This window comes from Xyrauchen texanus, chromosome 4, assembly GCF_025860055.1.
Source record: "Xyrauchen texanus isolate HMW12.3.18 chromosome 4, RBS_HiC_50CHRs, whole genome shotgun sequence".
NCBI lineage: Eukaryota > Metazoa > Chordata > Actinopteri > Cypriniformes > Catostomidae > Xyrauchen > Xyrauchen texanus.
Window position 1 is genome coordinate 240,029 of NC_068279.1, and position 14,972 is coordinate 255,000.

The following is a 14,972-nucleotide window of genomic DNA, read 5'->3' on the forward strand; positions in this document are numbered from 1 at the left end:
AACTGAGGTTGAAATACCCCAAAATATACACCTTTAATGTCTAAATGTATGCCGTTGGCGTTAACAACCAAAGTGATAAAAAAAAATGAAAGACATGTTTAAATATGATCAATTAAAGTGTTTTCTGTAGATGTAGTTCCATGTTTAAGTACAATACGTAACGCTAACTGAACACACGTGTTTATAAACTGAGGGTGAAATTATTCTCTCTTGTAATGGACAGAATTATCTGGAGAGATTAATCAGATGTTTGTGTAAGTGGTGTTCAGTGGCATTAACTGTAAAATTGAGCTTCATGGATTTGTTACTAGCGTTAGCATGATTTCACCTTTGATCAGAATGCATGTTTATTGTACATGTCAGCAGCACACGTCTACATCAAATGCAGGTGTACTAAAATACACAAGAGAGAATTACTCAATGAGACTATCAGGACACCGGTCGCTGATGAAGACCTCTTTTATTTTACCCTTGGGATTTGCACAGTTGTTTTATTTTTACAACAATTATTCACTAAGTGACAAAACTAGAGCCACTATTAGACCAGATAAACTATACATCACATTTCTGGGTTCCTTTTGATGAAATCAAGAAACAAACCGTCCTGTTGTGTCCCTACAGACTGCTCATCGTTCACAAATCAGTTTCTCACTGTTCGTATTGTAGCACTGAACAAATCGTCACAATTAAGTAACAGTGTCAGAAGAAACAAAGAATCAATGGCACAGTTTGAGATTCACCATTTAACAGTTACTTTAGTGATCCAGGACTGACAGGAGAAACATTAAAGGAAAGAATAATCAAAGTGACTCCCTCGAACGATTCAGTTAGTTTGATTAAATACAGTCGAGTAAGATGAATGTGTGTCCAGTTGTGAAGTTATATAAACGACATCAAGAGTAATTCCGGCTAACGTTCCGGAAATATCAGACGGACGAAGTGCAACATGGCTATAGTTTTATTTAACTCACGTAACGAACACATTAAATGTGCAGAAATGTTCCGTTTGTTCATCTCGTCTCCGGCTGAAGAGATTCAAACTGGTGCCATTTTAATTGGATTTTTGGCATTGAAGGATGATTTATTTTTGCATGAGTTATTCTGAAAATACCACAGAAAATCTTTAACTAGAACAGAAAATTGCATCAAAATCACACAAACTGGCAGCATCAGGCCACTCGTTTAACCCTTTGTTAATTCAAGCTTCAAACAGCCGCAGATCCTCTCCAGAGGCACAAAATAAAGGACACAAAGTATAATTTCATTTTGAAATACTGTAGCAGCTTCTGGTGTTAATAGTGAGCCTCTTGCTGGATACCGATTCTCCCGTGTGTGTGTTTGCGGGGGGTTGTGGGGAGATTTTGAGATGAACAAAAGCCTCTTTAGGCATGTGAGCGCTCGTGTGCCGTCCTCAGCCTGAAATGCTCTTCATTAGTTCACCTCTTCATCACACATGATCCATCCTCTCCCTCTGGGTCAGTCTCACAGCTGTCCTGGACTCAAAATCACCTGGTCTCTCTAAGCAGAGAGTGGCTCATCCGCTAAATAACGGACATCTGCATGAACACCCCTGCGGGAGGCCTTATGGCCCAGTCGGGCTCTGATTGGCTATCTCAGCTGGACGCCGTGGCGATGGGTTTCTTGAGCTGTTGCGAGCGCAGATCTCGCATACGCGACTCCAGAAGAAGGTCGTAGCAGGAGTTACACACGAGCACCGGGTCGTACAGCTGCTGGTCTGGAATGGGAAGCTTCAGGTGACAGCAGTCTTTACAAAACACATTCCCACAATTCCTGCGAGAAACACAGACAGAATATTATTATTATTACTGATCCGATCACCAGCGGTGCAAAAAACATATATGCAATGCTCGGGGTCGCCCTGTAAATCAAGCTTTCATTTTGCCAAATGGTGCAAAAAGTGTGAAAATATGATTTTATTGTGTGTATTTACGATGCATAAAATGTAAGCTATGAAATAAGCCATAAGACAAAAGAGTCGTTTTATTTAAAAATGTCATTTACAAAAACATCTTGTTGCAAATATGCATGAGGAAAATTAGTCAATCGTTTTGTGAGTCTTTTTGAATGATTCATTAAAAGAACCGGTTAATAAGAGTCATTTTTTAAATACACTGGATGTGCCGTCTCTTTTGATTCATTAAAAAGATTCAGTTCATACGAGTCATTTGTTTGTTGGATCACAATGGTTGCTCTGTCTGTTATGATTCATTAAAAAGATTCAGTTCATACGAGTCATTTGTTTGTTGGATCACAATGGTTGCTCTGTCTGTTATGATTCATTAAAAAGATTCAGTTCATACGAGTCATTTGTTTGTTGGATCACAATGGTTGCTCTGTCTGTTATGATTCATTAAAAAGATTCAGTTCACATGAGTCATTTGTTTGTTGGATCACAATGGTTGCTCTGTCTGTTATGATTCATTAAAAAGATTCAGTTCATATGAGTCATTTGTTTGTTGGATCACAATGGTTGCTCTGTCTGTTATGATTCATTAAAAAGATTCAGTTCACACGAGTCATTTGTTTGTTGGATCACAATGGTTGCTCTGTCTGTTATGATTCATTAAAAGATTCAGTTCACATGAGTCATTTGTTTGTTGGATCACAATGGTTGCTCTGTCTGTTATGATTCATTAAAAAGATTCAGTTCACATGAGTCATTTGTTTGTTGGATCACAATGGTTGCTCTGTCTGTTATGATTCATTAAAAGATTCAGTTCACATGAGTCATTTGTTTGTTGGATCACAATGGTTGCTCTGTCTGTTATGATTCATTAAAAAGATTCAGTTCACATGAGTCATTTGTTTGTTGGATCACAATGGTTGCTCTGTCTGTTATGATTCATTAAAAAGATTCAGTTCACATGAGTCATTTGTTTGTTGGATCACAATGGTTGCTCTGTCTGTTATGATTCATTAAAAAGATCGCTGGAATCAATACTTGACATCTCTTGAGACTCACCTGCAATGATGGCGTCTCTTGGCAATCCAGAACTCACAGTCGCAGTTGAAACAGTGTGAAGCCATGTGATCGGGAACCCACCTGGTGACCTGTGGGTCAGGGAACAGGACTGGTTGATATTAAAACCGTCTATACAGTGGTGTGATGAATACATCATAAATCGTTTGATTTGCCTCTAATAAAGAGCATTCTGGTCAAGAGAGACATTTTTAAGTATTTAGACATATTTTGATATTTAAAACAAAGGAAATCATATATCCCTCTTTTATTATTTGATTTATATATTTGAATTTAAAGGGACAGTTCACCCAAATATGAAAATTCCCTCATCATTTATTCACCCTCATGTCGTCCCAGATGTGTGACTTTCTTTCTTCTTGAACACAAATGAATATTTTTAGAAGAATATTTCAGCTCTGTTGGTCCATACAATGCAAGTGAATGGTGACCAGAACTTTGAAGCTCCAAAAAGCACATAAAAGTAATCCATAAGAAATCTGTAGGTCCATACAATGCAAGTGAATGGTGACCAGAACTTTGAAGCTCCAAAAAGCACATACAAGTAATCCATAAGTAATCTGTAGGTCCATACAATGCAAGTGAATGGTGACCAGAACTTTGAAGCTCCAAAAAGCACATACAAGTAATCCATAAGTAATCTGTAGGTCCATACAATGCAAGTGAATGGTGACCAGAACTTTGAAGCTTCAAAAAGCACATAAAAGTAATCCATAAGTAATCTGTAGGTCCATACAATGCAAGTGAATGGTGACCAGAACTTTGAAGCTCCAAAAAGCACATACAAGTAATCCATAAGTAATCTGTAGGTCCATACAATGCAAGTGAATGGTGACCAGAACTTTGAAGCTTCAAAAAGCACATAAAAGTAATCCATAAGTAATCTGTAGGTCCATACAATGCAAGTGAATGGTGACCAGAACTTTGAAGCTCAAAAAAGCACATAAATGCAGCATAAAAGTAATCTGTAGGTCCATTCAGTGCAAGTGAATGGTGACCAGAACTTTGAAGCTCATAAAAGCACATAAATGCAGCACAAAAGTAATCCATAAGAGAGGATTATTCCATGTCTTCAGAAGGATATGATAGATGTGGGTGAGAAACAGATCAACATTTAAGCCCTTTTTTACTATAAATCACCACTTTCACTTTCTCATTCTTCATGTTTTGTTTGGGCGATTCCCATTCTTCGTGCACATCGCCCCCTACTGGGCAGGGAGGAGAATTTCTAGCAAAAAAGCACTTAAATATCGATCTGTTTCTTACACACAGCTATCATATCACTTCTGAAGACACGGATTTAACCACTGGAGTCTTTTATGCTGCCTTTATGTGCTTTTTGGAGCTTCAAAGTTCTGGTCACCATTCACTTGCATTGTATGGACCAATAGAGCTGAAATATTCTTCTAAAAATCTTCATTTGTGTTCAAGAAGAATGTAAGTCACACATCTGGGATGGCATGAGGGCGAGTGAAGTAATCAATATATCTGATAGGTCACGTTCCAAAATCTGTTAACAGAACTTGAATTGATTTATTACATGAATAAAGAAAAAAGCGAGTTGCTCTGCGGCCAAACCGCGAGTGAGGAAGACTGACCTCTGTGTCCTTCCTCTCCACGCGGTCCCAGCTGCCCACACTGAAGCTGCCATCACTATGATAGGACAGCGAGTCTTCCTCATCACTGCCGTCTGATTCCCGCAGGCACGTCTGCCAGGAGGACAACAGAAGTGGTCAATGACCCTTATAGGATACGTCACGATCAATGTTCCCTCTAAACTGAGCAAATGCACTTCTACAGCGCAGATGGCACACTCCAGATTTATCCAATCAGAGACACGTAAACCGGAGTCAATCCACATTTTATTATATATGGAAAATTGGTGTGAATTACACATCGCTGATTAATCTGAGAAAAGGAGACTGCAACTGTGAGCAGAACGTTCATGGCGACCCCGAACGTAATTTCAAAAATTCAATTTCCAAAATATATATTTGTTTGGCCGATACAATACCGAAATATCGATCACATCATGGAAAAATAAAAGGTTTTAACCAAAGGAACAAAACCTCCCTGATTTAATGGCTAATGCCGTCCAGACCGCTAGAGGGCGCCGCTTGCTCACACAGCACTGAATGCAGACTATATGTTAAAACTTATTGTGATTTCAATCTTATTTCGATCAATGATGCAGCATTAATGGATAACATACCGATGTCTTAAGGCCGTGACACCAAACCATGCTAGCGGTTTGGTGTGTCACTAGCGCCTACTAAAGCAGACTGTGGGGTCGGCTCACGTCGCCTGTGTCAGTCAAAAAGTAGCTCTTGAACACACCCGACGGCCAACTAGCACGTCCATTCTGCGCCTGCGTGAGAGGAAATAACGTTCTGTACCAGTAGGTGGCAGTAGTCTGTATCCGTTACTCAAAACGGGAAACCGGACGAGCTAGTGACTGCTGGGATACAAAACATAAAGCAGCGCAAGTCTCCGGCCTCTCCTGAATCATGCCGATTAATTCGTTCTTCGCTTGCGTCGTTAAAGACTCGTGCGTTGGTTCGCTAAGCTGAACAGCCAATCAGAATGATCCGACGAGCTCCGCCATCGATTCAATATGCTCAATCGGCCAACTATTGCCTATTGTCCCGTATTGTAGGGCCTGGAGGGAACATTGGTCATGGTACATATCAGAACAACTTTTCAAATGTGATTCAACATTTTTCGACAATTTGCAACATAAGAAAGAAGAGTATCTAAGAATGCAAACTCACGATATCATCCTCATAGTCGACATCGGGCTCGGAGGGTGTCGTGCAGAACTGTTTACTTTCCAGTTTCAGCTGAAGCTGTCTGACCTGTCGTCTCAACACCTCGACTTCTTGTTTATAACTGGCTTCAATCTGTCGCAGTCGCTGCTGCACCGCATCTACAGCGACCGGCAAACCGTCGTCGTCCAGGTACGCGGGCGTCTGACCCGGCGACCCGCCCGAGGACGGCGAGGAATGGGACGGTAGAAGTTGCCGGAAAGACGGACCAATGGCTAACGAAGAGGCAGCTGACGAACAGAGGGCGGCGTAGCTTGAGTTTTTAACCGCAGAGAACCATCCAGATTGGACCGGACTCCCAGGAGGGTGCAGAGGGTCTCTGCGACAGCACGGCCCACTGTTGGCGCTTCCTCCATGGGCACGGAGGAGCTTGTTTGCCAAGCGACGACCGTGATAGCTGCCATGCTGGATGGCACCCCCGCAGGCCGACTGAACAAGGCCTTGTACGCTGTCCCACTGCGAGCCGAGCATGGAGAGATCGGTCAACTGGCTCTGGGATATCAGACGGCGTGCCGCTCTGGTGTAGTCGGCAGGAGGCACGGTGCCCATCGATCGTTCTCTCAAAGGAACGAGTTCGCCATTTCGTGCACCCTCAGTCCACTTAGTTTCCAGTGGGCTTTGCGATTCCACAGTAATGGTTTTCCGAGCTGGAGGGATGTCGCTCTGCTCCGTTAGGGTCTCCACGGAAGCGTCCATTGGTGCGAGAGGCGGTAACTGATCGAAGAGCTCTGCCAAGGTAGGCGACTCCGATTTCTCAGATCTGTTCTCATCGTGTGCGAAGCCGTTACGTGGAGGAGGTGGACTTGTGGTAGTGCTGATGTAAGAAGTGATTTCAACAGTCCTGGCCTGCACTTCCAGTGGAAAGGGTGGGAGTGGACAACTTGAGATTTGGGCCGGGGCTTGATTTAAAACCGGAAGGGTCGGGGCCTGATTTAATGCTAATGGGTGGGGCAAAGATGGCAGAGGCTGTGTAGTCAGACAAGGCTCCGTCCTCAGTTCCTCCTCGAGCGACTCACAAGATGGCGACACATTGATTTCAGTGACGTCATTGACCAATCCGTGGACTGGTTCATCCTCTGGGTTTTCAGACAAACCGCTACCCTGGATGGTCATGGGTTGATTGGACTCCAGGGCTGTGCGCCCCTCCTGGCAGTGCTTGTTAAGGTTGGGGTCACTTGAGGTGCGCGTGAGGGTCACTCCATTCTCACAAGCGGATACCAAGTTGTCCATCGATCGTGTCTTGGGGAGCCTGAGAGAATTGAAAATGACAAGCCTGGTTAGTTCACCCAAATTTGGCAAAATCGCCTGTGCAACACATTCCACCATCTGCGTCCTATTATAGTCCGTCACTCAAGCAGCAGCGATATAAAGAAAGATGGCACATTCATCCGTTGTTGCTGTTAATGGACTGTATTCTATGAATTAGAAGAATTTAAATGACGTTCTATCGTGCACTAACCGCGTCCTTGATTGTCGGGTCTAGTTTTCATCCACATTTCGTGCTATTATGTTATCGACAAAGTGAAAATGCGTAAAGAAATTGTTGCAAAATTCTGCCTGTTTCCATTCAAATGGACTTTTAGCGCTAAATATGGTGTGCGTGATGATGTCATGGCTAAAACAACAAAACACACGACAAAGTTTTTGTTTATGGCAACAGAAATCTGCCCAGAAGCCGTTTCATTCAGAAATGTGTTTATCGCTGATTCGCCTCACACATGTTCTAGAGTGGTGGTGGCGTAGTGGCTAAAGCACATAACTGGTAATCAGAAGGTTGCTGGTTCGATACCCACAGTCACCACCATTGTGTCCTTGAGTAAGACACTTAACTCCAGGTTGCTCTGGGGGGATTGTCCCTGTAATAAGTGCACTGTATAATACATTGGTAATCAGAAGGTTGCTGGTTTGATCCCCACAGTCACCACCATTGTGTCCTTGAGTAAGACACTTAACTCCAGGTTGCTCCGGGGGGATTGTCCCTGTAATAAGTGCACTGTAAGACACTTTGGATAAAAGCGTCTGTCAAATGCATAAATGTAAATGTCCCGAATGTTTTTCCTCTGAAGTTTGGGTAAAATGGGGAGATCATTGAGACAATTGAAATGAGTTTACTGTCATTTTAATGAACAAATAAAAGCATCAGAAGAGGAATTGCAATCTAAAGGAGCAGTTGCTCTTCTGATGGGACTGTAATATCGGTCCTGATGTTGCACCTATCGCTGGTTGCCATCGGTTACGACCCGAAAGCGGATCATCATAACCCTGTTCGAGCTGTAACCTGCAGCAAGTATTGGGGAAACTTCCAGTCTCAGGATCATCATGGATGTTTATGATGTGTGACAGATATTAAACAAACATTGATGCGTGTAATATCAGTGTTACATACATGATACATTCCTGATATTCAATCTTTTAAACATCATGTCCCGCATATTTATAAATAGTTCTGATAGTTTATATTCTTGATAAAGTCTAGAACATTCTGAGAACGTCATTCAGACTTTATTCATCTACAGAACAGAGTGAAGCTCATTTAACTTTGTGTAAAGAAAAGGCAAATAAAGGTCTAAAAATATAAATAAATTCATTTGGCAATTTTTTATTTATTTAATTTAATACAGGGAATTTTCCCGGCATTTTTTCATAATAAACTAAACAATAATTGTATATATTTTCGGGCTGTATGTTAGCGTTCCACGGATGTTTTTCTCCTAATATTGTGTATTTATTTTTTATTTTAAACATCTTTGTGCACTGAAATGATGTTTCTTGTATTGTGGGATAATTCCGTGACTGCCGTCTGTTATTGTGAATGATGTGGAAAATAAACTTTAATAAATAAACGGTTGTCTACAGCGATTAAATGGATCACAAACAGTGTTCGTTCATTTGTTCTCCTTGTACTTATCGATGACCGGTGCGTGATACGAGATATCTGTGTTGCACTCCTGGAGTGTCACGTGTGCAGATCTGTATGCCGATCAATCCATAATCACGGACAATATATTATCTTTCAAGGATGTTTACTGTCGTCATGGTAACACAGGCTAACGATTGGGGTAAACTCTGTCATGTGATCCTACATCTTTGCGTTAATGGCAATTGTATCGACAAAAAGTATTTCCAAACTAGTTTTTCTGCAACATCTGAAGTATTGACAGAGTTTATGCGCTTGAGTTAAACGGAAAATATTATGTCAACAATTTGCGTTTGCGCAGAATATCCTTGGATGGAAACGTAGTTGGTGACACGCCCCTTTTAAATGCATGGAAAGATCTGTTAAATTATCCAGAATGTAAGAATTATTAATCATTATTAATCATTTACATAAATGGCTAGTATTAACGGTAATTATATCGGCACACCATTCAATTTTGATTTAGAAAAATGTTATTTATTGAACACGAAAAAATTAAACCAAAAAATTATTTTACATTTAAATTACACTGAAATATAATTAAAATAACGAAGTGGCCTAAAAAAACATACCAATCCCAAACATTCCAACTTCTTCCACCGGCCCCCGCTTGCAGTGACTCCACGACAAAAGGCGGGAAAATACCAATAAAAATGAGATCATGAATTGTAAATTCAAACATCATAATAACAATTAAAAAATAAACCACGATCTATAGATAGTTTAACACAAATCTCAGAAATATTTGTTTCATTAAATGGCAACAATTTCATGTTTTACTATATTTTGAGAGTTTGTACATGAACTTTATCGCCACCTGCTGGTGGAATCACCAAACTGCAAATGCAGGAACTGATTTTAGACTTAGCGCTGAGATGAGACGTGGTATTGAAACGTATTAGCGCAGCGACATATTTCTCAAGAATATCATTCATTGATCGCACACACACACGTGCACGTATACAACCACAATAGTACAAATACTCCGACCCATGCCCGCTTGCACTTTGCGGTGGCACGAAAATTGCGATTAGAATTAGTGCTCACAAACATTAGATAAGACGTGCACGGTCGTAGCACGCTAACAGAAATTGAGCCCATGGCGTGTAAAGATGTGCATCAACGGTCATGTTTCCATCCAAGGTACGAATGTAATAGTCGAGCGCTATAACTGGCGGTGTGAACGTTTGAATAAACCCACCGGATAAAAACTAAAGGCGTTCTGAACCGTACCTGTCGAGAGAGCGTGCCGTGAAGTCGTCTCCCTGTGCGGACGGGCTCATGTAGATTTCCATGGCGTCTTCGGCCGCTGTGCACGGGGACGACGTTGGCAGATAAACGGACGTCCACAACTGCAGAGCGCGCGTGTGACACACCGGCTGCAAAACCTGCAACACAAGTCATCAAACACAATCATGAGCGTTACGCAGAGAAACGTTATAGCATTATGAATCCACACAAACTGTCAGAAGTGATCGCTAAATTTACTGTGTGTGTGTGTAAATGTGTGTGTGTAAGTGTGTGTGTGTGTGTGTATGTAAGTGTGTGTGTAAGCGTGAGTGTGTGTGTATGTAAGTGTGTGTGTGTGTGTATGTAAGTGTGTGTGTGTGCGTGTATGTGTGTGTAAGTGTGAGTGTGTGTGTGTGAGTGTAAGTGTGTAAGTGTGTGTAAGTGTGTGTGTGTGTGTGTGTGTGTGTGTGTAAGTGTGTGTAAGTGTGTGTGTGTGTGTGTATGTGTGTGTGTATATAAGTGTGTGTATGTAAGTGTGTGTGCTTGCGTGCGTGCGTGTCGTGTTTGTGTCTGTGTGAGTGTGTGTGTGTATGTGAGTGTGTGTGTGTGTGTGTGTGTGTGTGTGTGTGTGTGTGTGTGTGTGTGTGTGTGTGTGTGTGCTCACCATGTCATGGCAGGGTATGTAGAGAAAGTTCTGGAAGTTCTTGTTGCCGGTGCGCAGGAGGGACCAGACAGAGCATGTGCGTTTATATAAGTTGCGTGTGTCTCGTTCTTTAGAGTTATTACACAGGAAAGTGCCATAAAGACACGAGTATGTGTGCTGGACCAGTTTCACCTACAGACACAGCAAACATGTGAATCAATACATTCAACTATTAAAGAGAAACACGTGTCATTTACATTTATGCATTTGGCAGACACTTTTATCCAAAGTGACTTACAGTGCACTTATTACAGGGACAATCCCCCCGGAGCAACCTGGAGTTAAGTGCCTTACTCAAGGACACAATGGTGATGACTGTGGGGATCAAACCAGCAACCTCCTGACTGCCGACCCGCTGTACCTCCTGAGCCACAGCCGCCCCATCTTTCTATCTATATGTGTCCAATTATAATCTGTATGATAATGAATGAATTATTCTGTCTTACGCACCAGAAAGGCTTCGTTGAATTCAAAGAGGCAGGGGAACTGCTTCAACAGCTGATGCACACAGTCCAGCCACTGCAGGAACACCGGACACTGTTCGCTGACATCATCCCCGTTCTCCTGATGACCGCAGCGATCGGCAAACTTGTGCCCATAATCCAACCACTCGGTCTCGACCAGCACCTGAAAACCCTACAGACAAAATCCACATCAGATAACACGGTCTGCTTTGGGCTGAACACTGTTAGCAAGACTCAATACGGTCATTTAAGGGTTAATGTGACACAACAGCGTGACGTTCGTGCTGTTCTGGGACCAGTGCAGACAGACAGTCACTAGAGCAAGAGCCAAGTGTGATTTCAAGTGTCTACCTCGATGGTTCTGTAGAAGGGATCCAATAGGATCTTTGCAAGGGCCACGATCTGAGGCGTGCGGTCCCAGCCGTCAGAACAGTGAACCAACACGGGCCGCCCGTCTCTCTCCACCGCAGAGCAAACCAGAGTGGCCGCTTTCAGCATGACGGACAGGTGCTGGAGCCAACGGGTGCTCTCCAAAGCCGAGAGCCAGCTGAGAAGATGCAATCGAGAGACTGTGGTTACAAAACGGGTCTGGAACTCCTGACCGACATTATAAACAACCGCGGTGACGCGTGTAAACGGGGCGTAGAGACGACACTTACTTGCCGGGATCTGGAATCTGACTGCAGACGGCTCGGAGCGACTGAAAGCTGTTTCTGATGGAGTGGATGTTGGCCATGCCCATAAACATCACCTCACAGTTTGGGTAGTACTCTAAAAACACAAACAAACAGAACAGACAAACAAAACAAGAGACTTTAATCAATGTCAAGCGATGAGGTTTGGTGTCGTTAGAGGAGTGTATCAGAACACACCTTCACACTCGCAGCCTCCTCCTTTGGCACGGTTCGCCACAGCAGCCGTGTAAGAGCGGGCATCGAGAATCAACAACTTCTGCACCGCAGCGCTGCCGTCAGAACCAGGACAAATCGTAAGAGACGAGTCTGAGAGAACGGAGAGAATAATGATAATACATACTGCCTACTACATACTACAGTGCATGTTAAAAGTAGTATGCACTTCTGCTCTAGGACACAATGGTGGTGATGGGGATCGAACCGGCAACCTTCTGCTTACCAGTTATGTGCTTTAGCCCACTACGCCACCCAACTAGCGTGAATCAGCTAAGCAACATAAATCACAGCCAATCAGAACATATTTGAGACCCGACGTCCACACGCGTGGACATTACGTTTTGGCTTCGCTATAGGCTTAATTTGTTTTTTAAACCAACTGATCTCAGACCAGGAGACTCTGGACTGTCATTAAAGGGTTAAACTTTCAGTGTACCGAGTCATGTGACAAAACAACTCGGTCCCAATCTCAGCTGAAGTTGTTCTTTCTGGCCGCCTGAGAGTGGAGGAATGGGCAGTGACCACGAGGGGAGGAGGGGCTCCTAACCGAACGCCTGGAGCGGTCAGGGCCGGTGCCAGGGGCGCAGGAGTCCCCTACCAGCCGCTGAAACACGGCGGGGTCTGAGATCGCCGACCGCAAGCGGGGAGGGGCTTCTGGCCGACCACCTGGAGCAGGAGGACCGCTGCTAGGGGTGGGGGAGACCCCTTCCATCCACCAGGGGCCGTAGATCTGCCTCCGATCCTCCCAGGGAGGCGTGGCTGTCGTCCGCTAGAGGGTGGAGGAGTGGCCAAGGACCAATCTACGGCATATTGGAGAACTGGCGAGTAAGTGTTTTTATTCCTCTCTCTCTCTCTCTCCTGCTGCCGCTCCGCATTGGCCTACGTACGGGGGTACGTCATGCTGGGGGTTCCCCGGCCTAAGAGAACGAGGGAGGAGTGAGGCAGGGTGGAGGGCGGGGCTAGGTCGTGATTCCGCACATCCGGCCCCTAATCAGGCTGATGAAGCTCGAGAAGGATAAAGGCGACCGGAGACGGCAGTACAACAGAGAGAGAGTTACGGGCAGCTGTCCGACACCTGCGTGTGTTTGTCTTTTGGTTAAGTTTATAATTATTATTTATATTATCCAGCCGGTTCTCGCCGCCTCCTTTCCATTGAACGGAGTTAAACCCACATTTAATGAACATCAAGTGCTCTGCTGCTTGTAGTAGATGACAGAAGAGTGCGCTAATCCACTGTGAGGAGTGCAGTGCATGTTTGAATTCAGGGTGTGCTGAGTGACTCCAGCCAGGTCTCCTTAGCAACCAAATTGGCTCGGTTGCTAGGGAGGGTAGAGTCACATGGGGTAACCAAATTGTCCTGGTTGCTAGGGAGGGTAGAGTCACATGGTGTAACCAAATTGGCCTGGTTGCTAGGGGAGGGTACAGTCACATGGGGTAACCAAATTGGCCCGGTTGCTAGGGGACGGTAGATTCACATGGGGTAACCAAATTGGCCCGGTTGCTAGGGATTGTAGAGTCACATGGGGTAACCAAATTGTCCCAGTTGCTAGGGAGGGTAGAGTCACATGGGGTAACCAAATTGGGCCGGTTGCTAGGGAGGGTACAGTCACATGTGGTAACCAAATTGGCCCAGTTGCTAGGGAGGGTAGAGTCACATGGGGTAACCAAATTGGCCCGGTTGCTAGGGAGGGTACAGTCACATGGGGTAACCAAATTGGCCCAGTTGCTAGGGAGGGTAGAGTCACATGGGGTAACCAAATTGGCCCGGTTGCTAGGGAGGGTACAGTCACATGGGGTAACCAAATTGGCCCAGTTGCTAGGGAGGGTAGAGTCACATGGGGTAACCAAATTGGCCCGGTTGCTAGGGAGGGTAGTGTCACATGGGGTAACCTCCTCGTGGTCGCTATAATGTGGTTCTCGCTCTCGGTGGGGCGTGTGGCGAGTTGTGTGTGGATGCCGCAGAGAATAGCGTGAAGCCTCCACACGCGATACGTCTCCACGGTAACACGCTCAACAAGTCACGTAATGAGATGCGCGGATTGATGGTCTCAGACGCGGAGACAACTGAGATTCGTCCACAGTGAGTGAGAGTCACTACAACACTACAAGGACTTGGAGCGCATCGGGAATTGGGCGTTACACATTGGGGAGAAAAACGGTGTTTACACTCTTCAGGAAGTCAACGTTTCCCAATCTTTACATTAAACTGAGATCCGAGAAAGGAATTCTTCATAGGAATTCCATCTAGATTTACAAGCTGGTAAAAGTGGTTGATATCGAGAACGGATCATCTCAGTAAGAGGGTTTTGATGCTCCTTGGTTGTGATTAAAGGACTTTCCACTGAAACGAAAGGTTTTAATCCACTATGTTTTATCAGGGTCTTACCGAAGTCACTGTCGGACGAGTCCGGTCCTTCTCCTCTGGTTCTGCAGGCACGCTGACCCGCGTCCAGCTGACACGCCTTCGCTATAGACGTCACCAAATACTCGTCCTCTGTGTTCCTCCAGCCCCACCAGCTGATCTCAGGCTGACTGCAGCGCGCGATCACCGCACCATTCCGCTGGTGCCTGACCCAAAAACAACACAGATACAGATTTAACAATTCACAAGCAACAAACGCAATGAAAAGTGAAAATGCACGTACAAGTAAAACTTTTATAAATAATATACACAGCTCGCCAGTACCTATGTTGGAATTGCACAATAATGCATATTTCATCCCTCAAGAGAGATTATTGTTATTAATGCTGTTTGTTCTCTTTTAGGAAGTCTTCAGCCAGCTGTGACATTTAAAGAATTATGATAGCATTCGCCCCTCCTTTATTAGGAAATAAATTAATAAATAAATAGCAAAAACTGCAGCTACAGTGAGGCACTTCCAATGGAAGTGAATGGGGCCAAAACGTAAACGTTACTTTTT

At 44.1% G+C, this 14,972-nt stretch overlaps 1 protein-coding gene across 2 annotated transcripts in view; it reads right to left on the reverse strand.

Moving 5' to 3' along the window:
- Positions 1–447: 447 nt before the first annotated feature.
- The window catches only part of LOC127643248 (myotubularin-related protein 4-like), a 79,806-nt gene continuing 65,281 nt past the window's right edge, over positions 448–14,972 (reverse strand). For both annotated transcript variants that reach the window (XM_052125911.1, XM_052125910.1), the window contains 11 exons: positions 14,438–14,619; positions 12,013–12,141; positions 11,800–11,911; positions 11,492–11,687; positions 11,127–11,312; positions 10,638–10,808; positions 9,977–10,131; positions 5,773–7,075; positions 4,600–4,710; positions 2,984–3,072; positions 448–1,791 (listed from right to left, as the gene is read on the reverse strand). In XM_052125911.1, the coding sequence (XP_051981871.1) occupies positions 1,614–1,791; positions 2,984–3,072; positions 4,600–4,710; positions 5,773–7,075; positions 9,977–10,131; positions 10,638–10,808; positions 11,127–11,312; positions 11,492–11,687; positions 11,800–11,911; positions 12,013–12,141; positions 14,438–14,619 (2,812 nt within the window). In that variant the 3' untranslated portion in view covers positions 448–1,613. The remainder of the gene's footprint in view (positions 1,792–2,983; positions 3,073–4,599; positions 4,711–5,772; positions 7,076–9,976; positions 10,132–10,637; positions 10,809–11,126; positions 11,313–11,491; positions 11,688–11,799; positions 11,912–12,012; positions 12,142–14,437; positions 14,620–14,972) is intronic.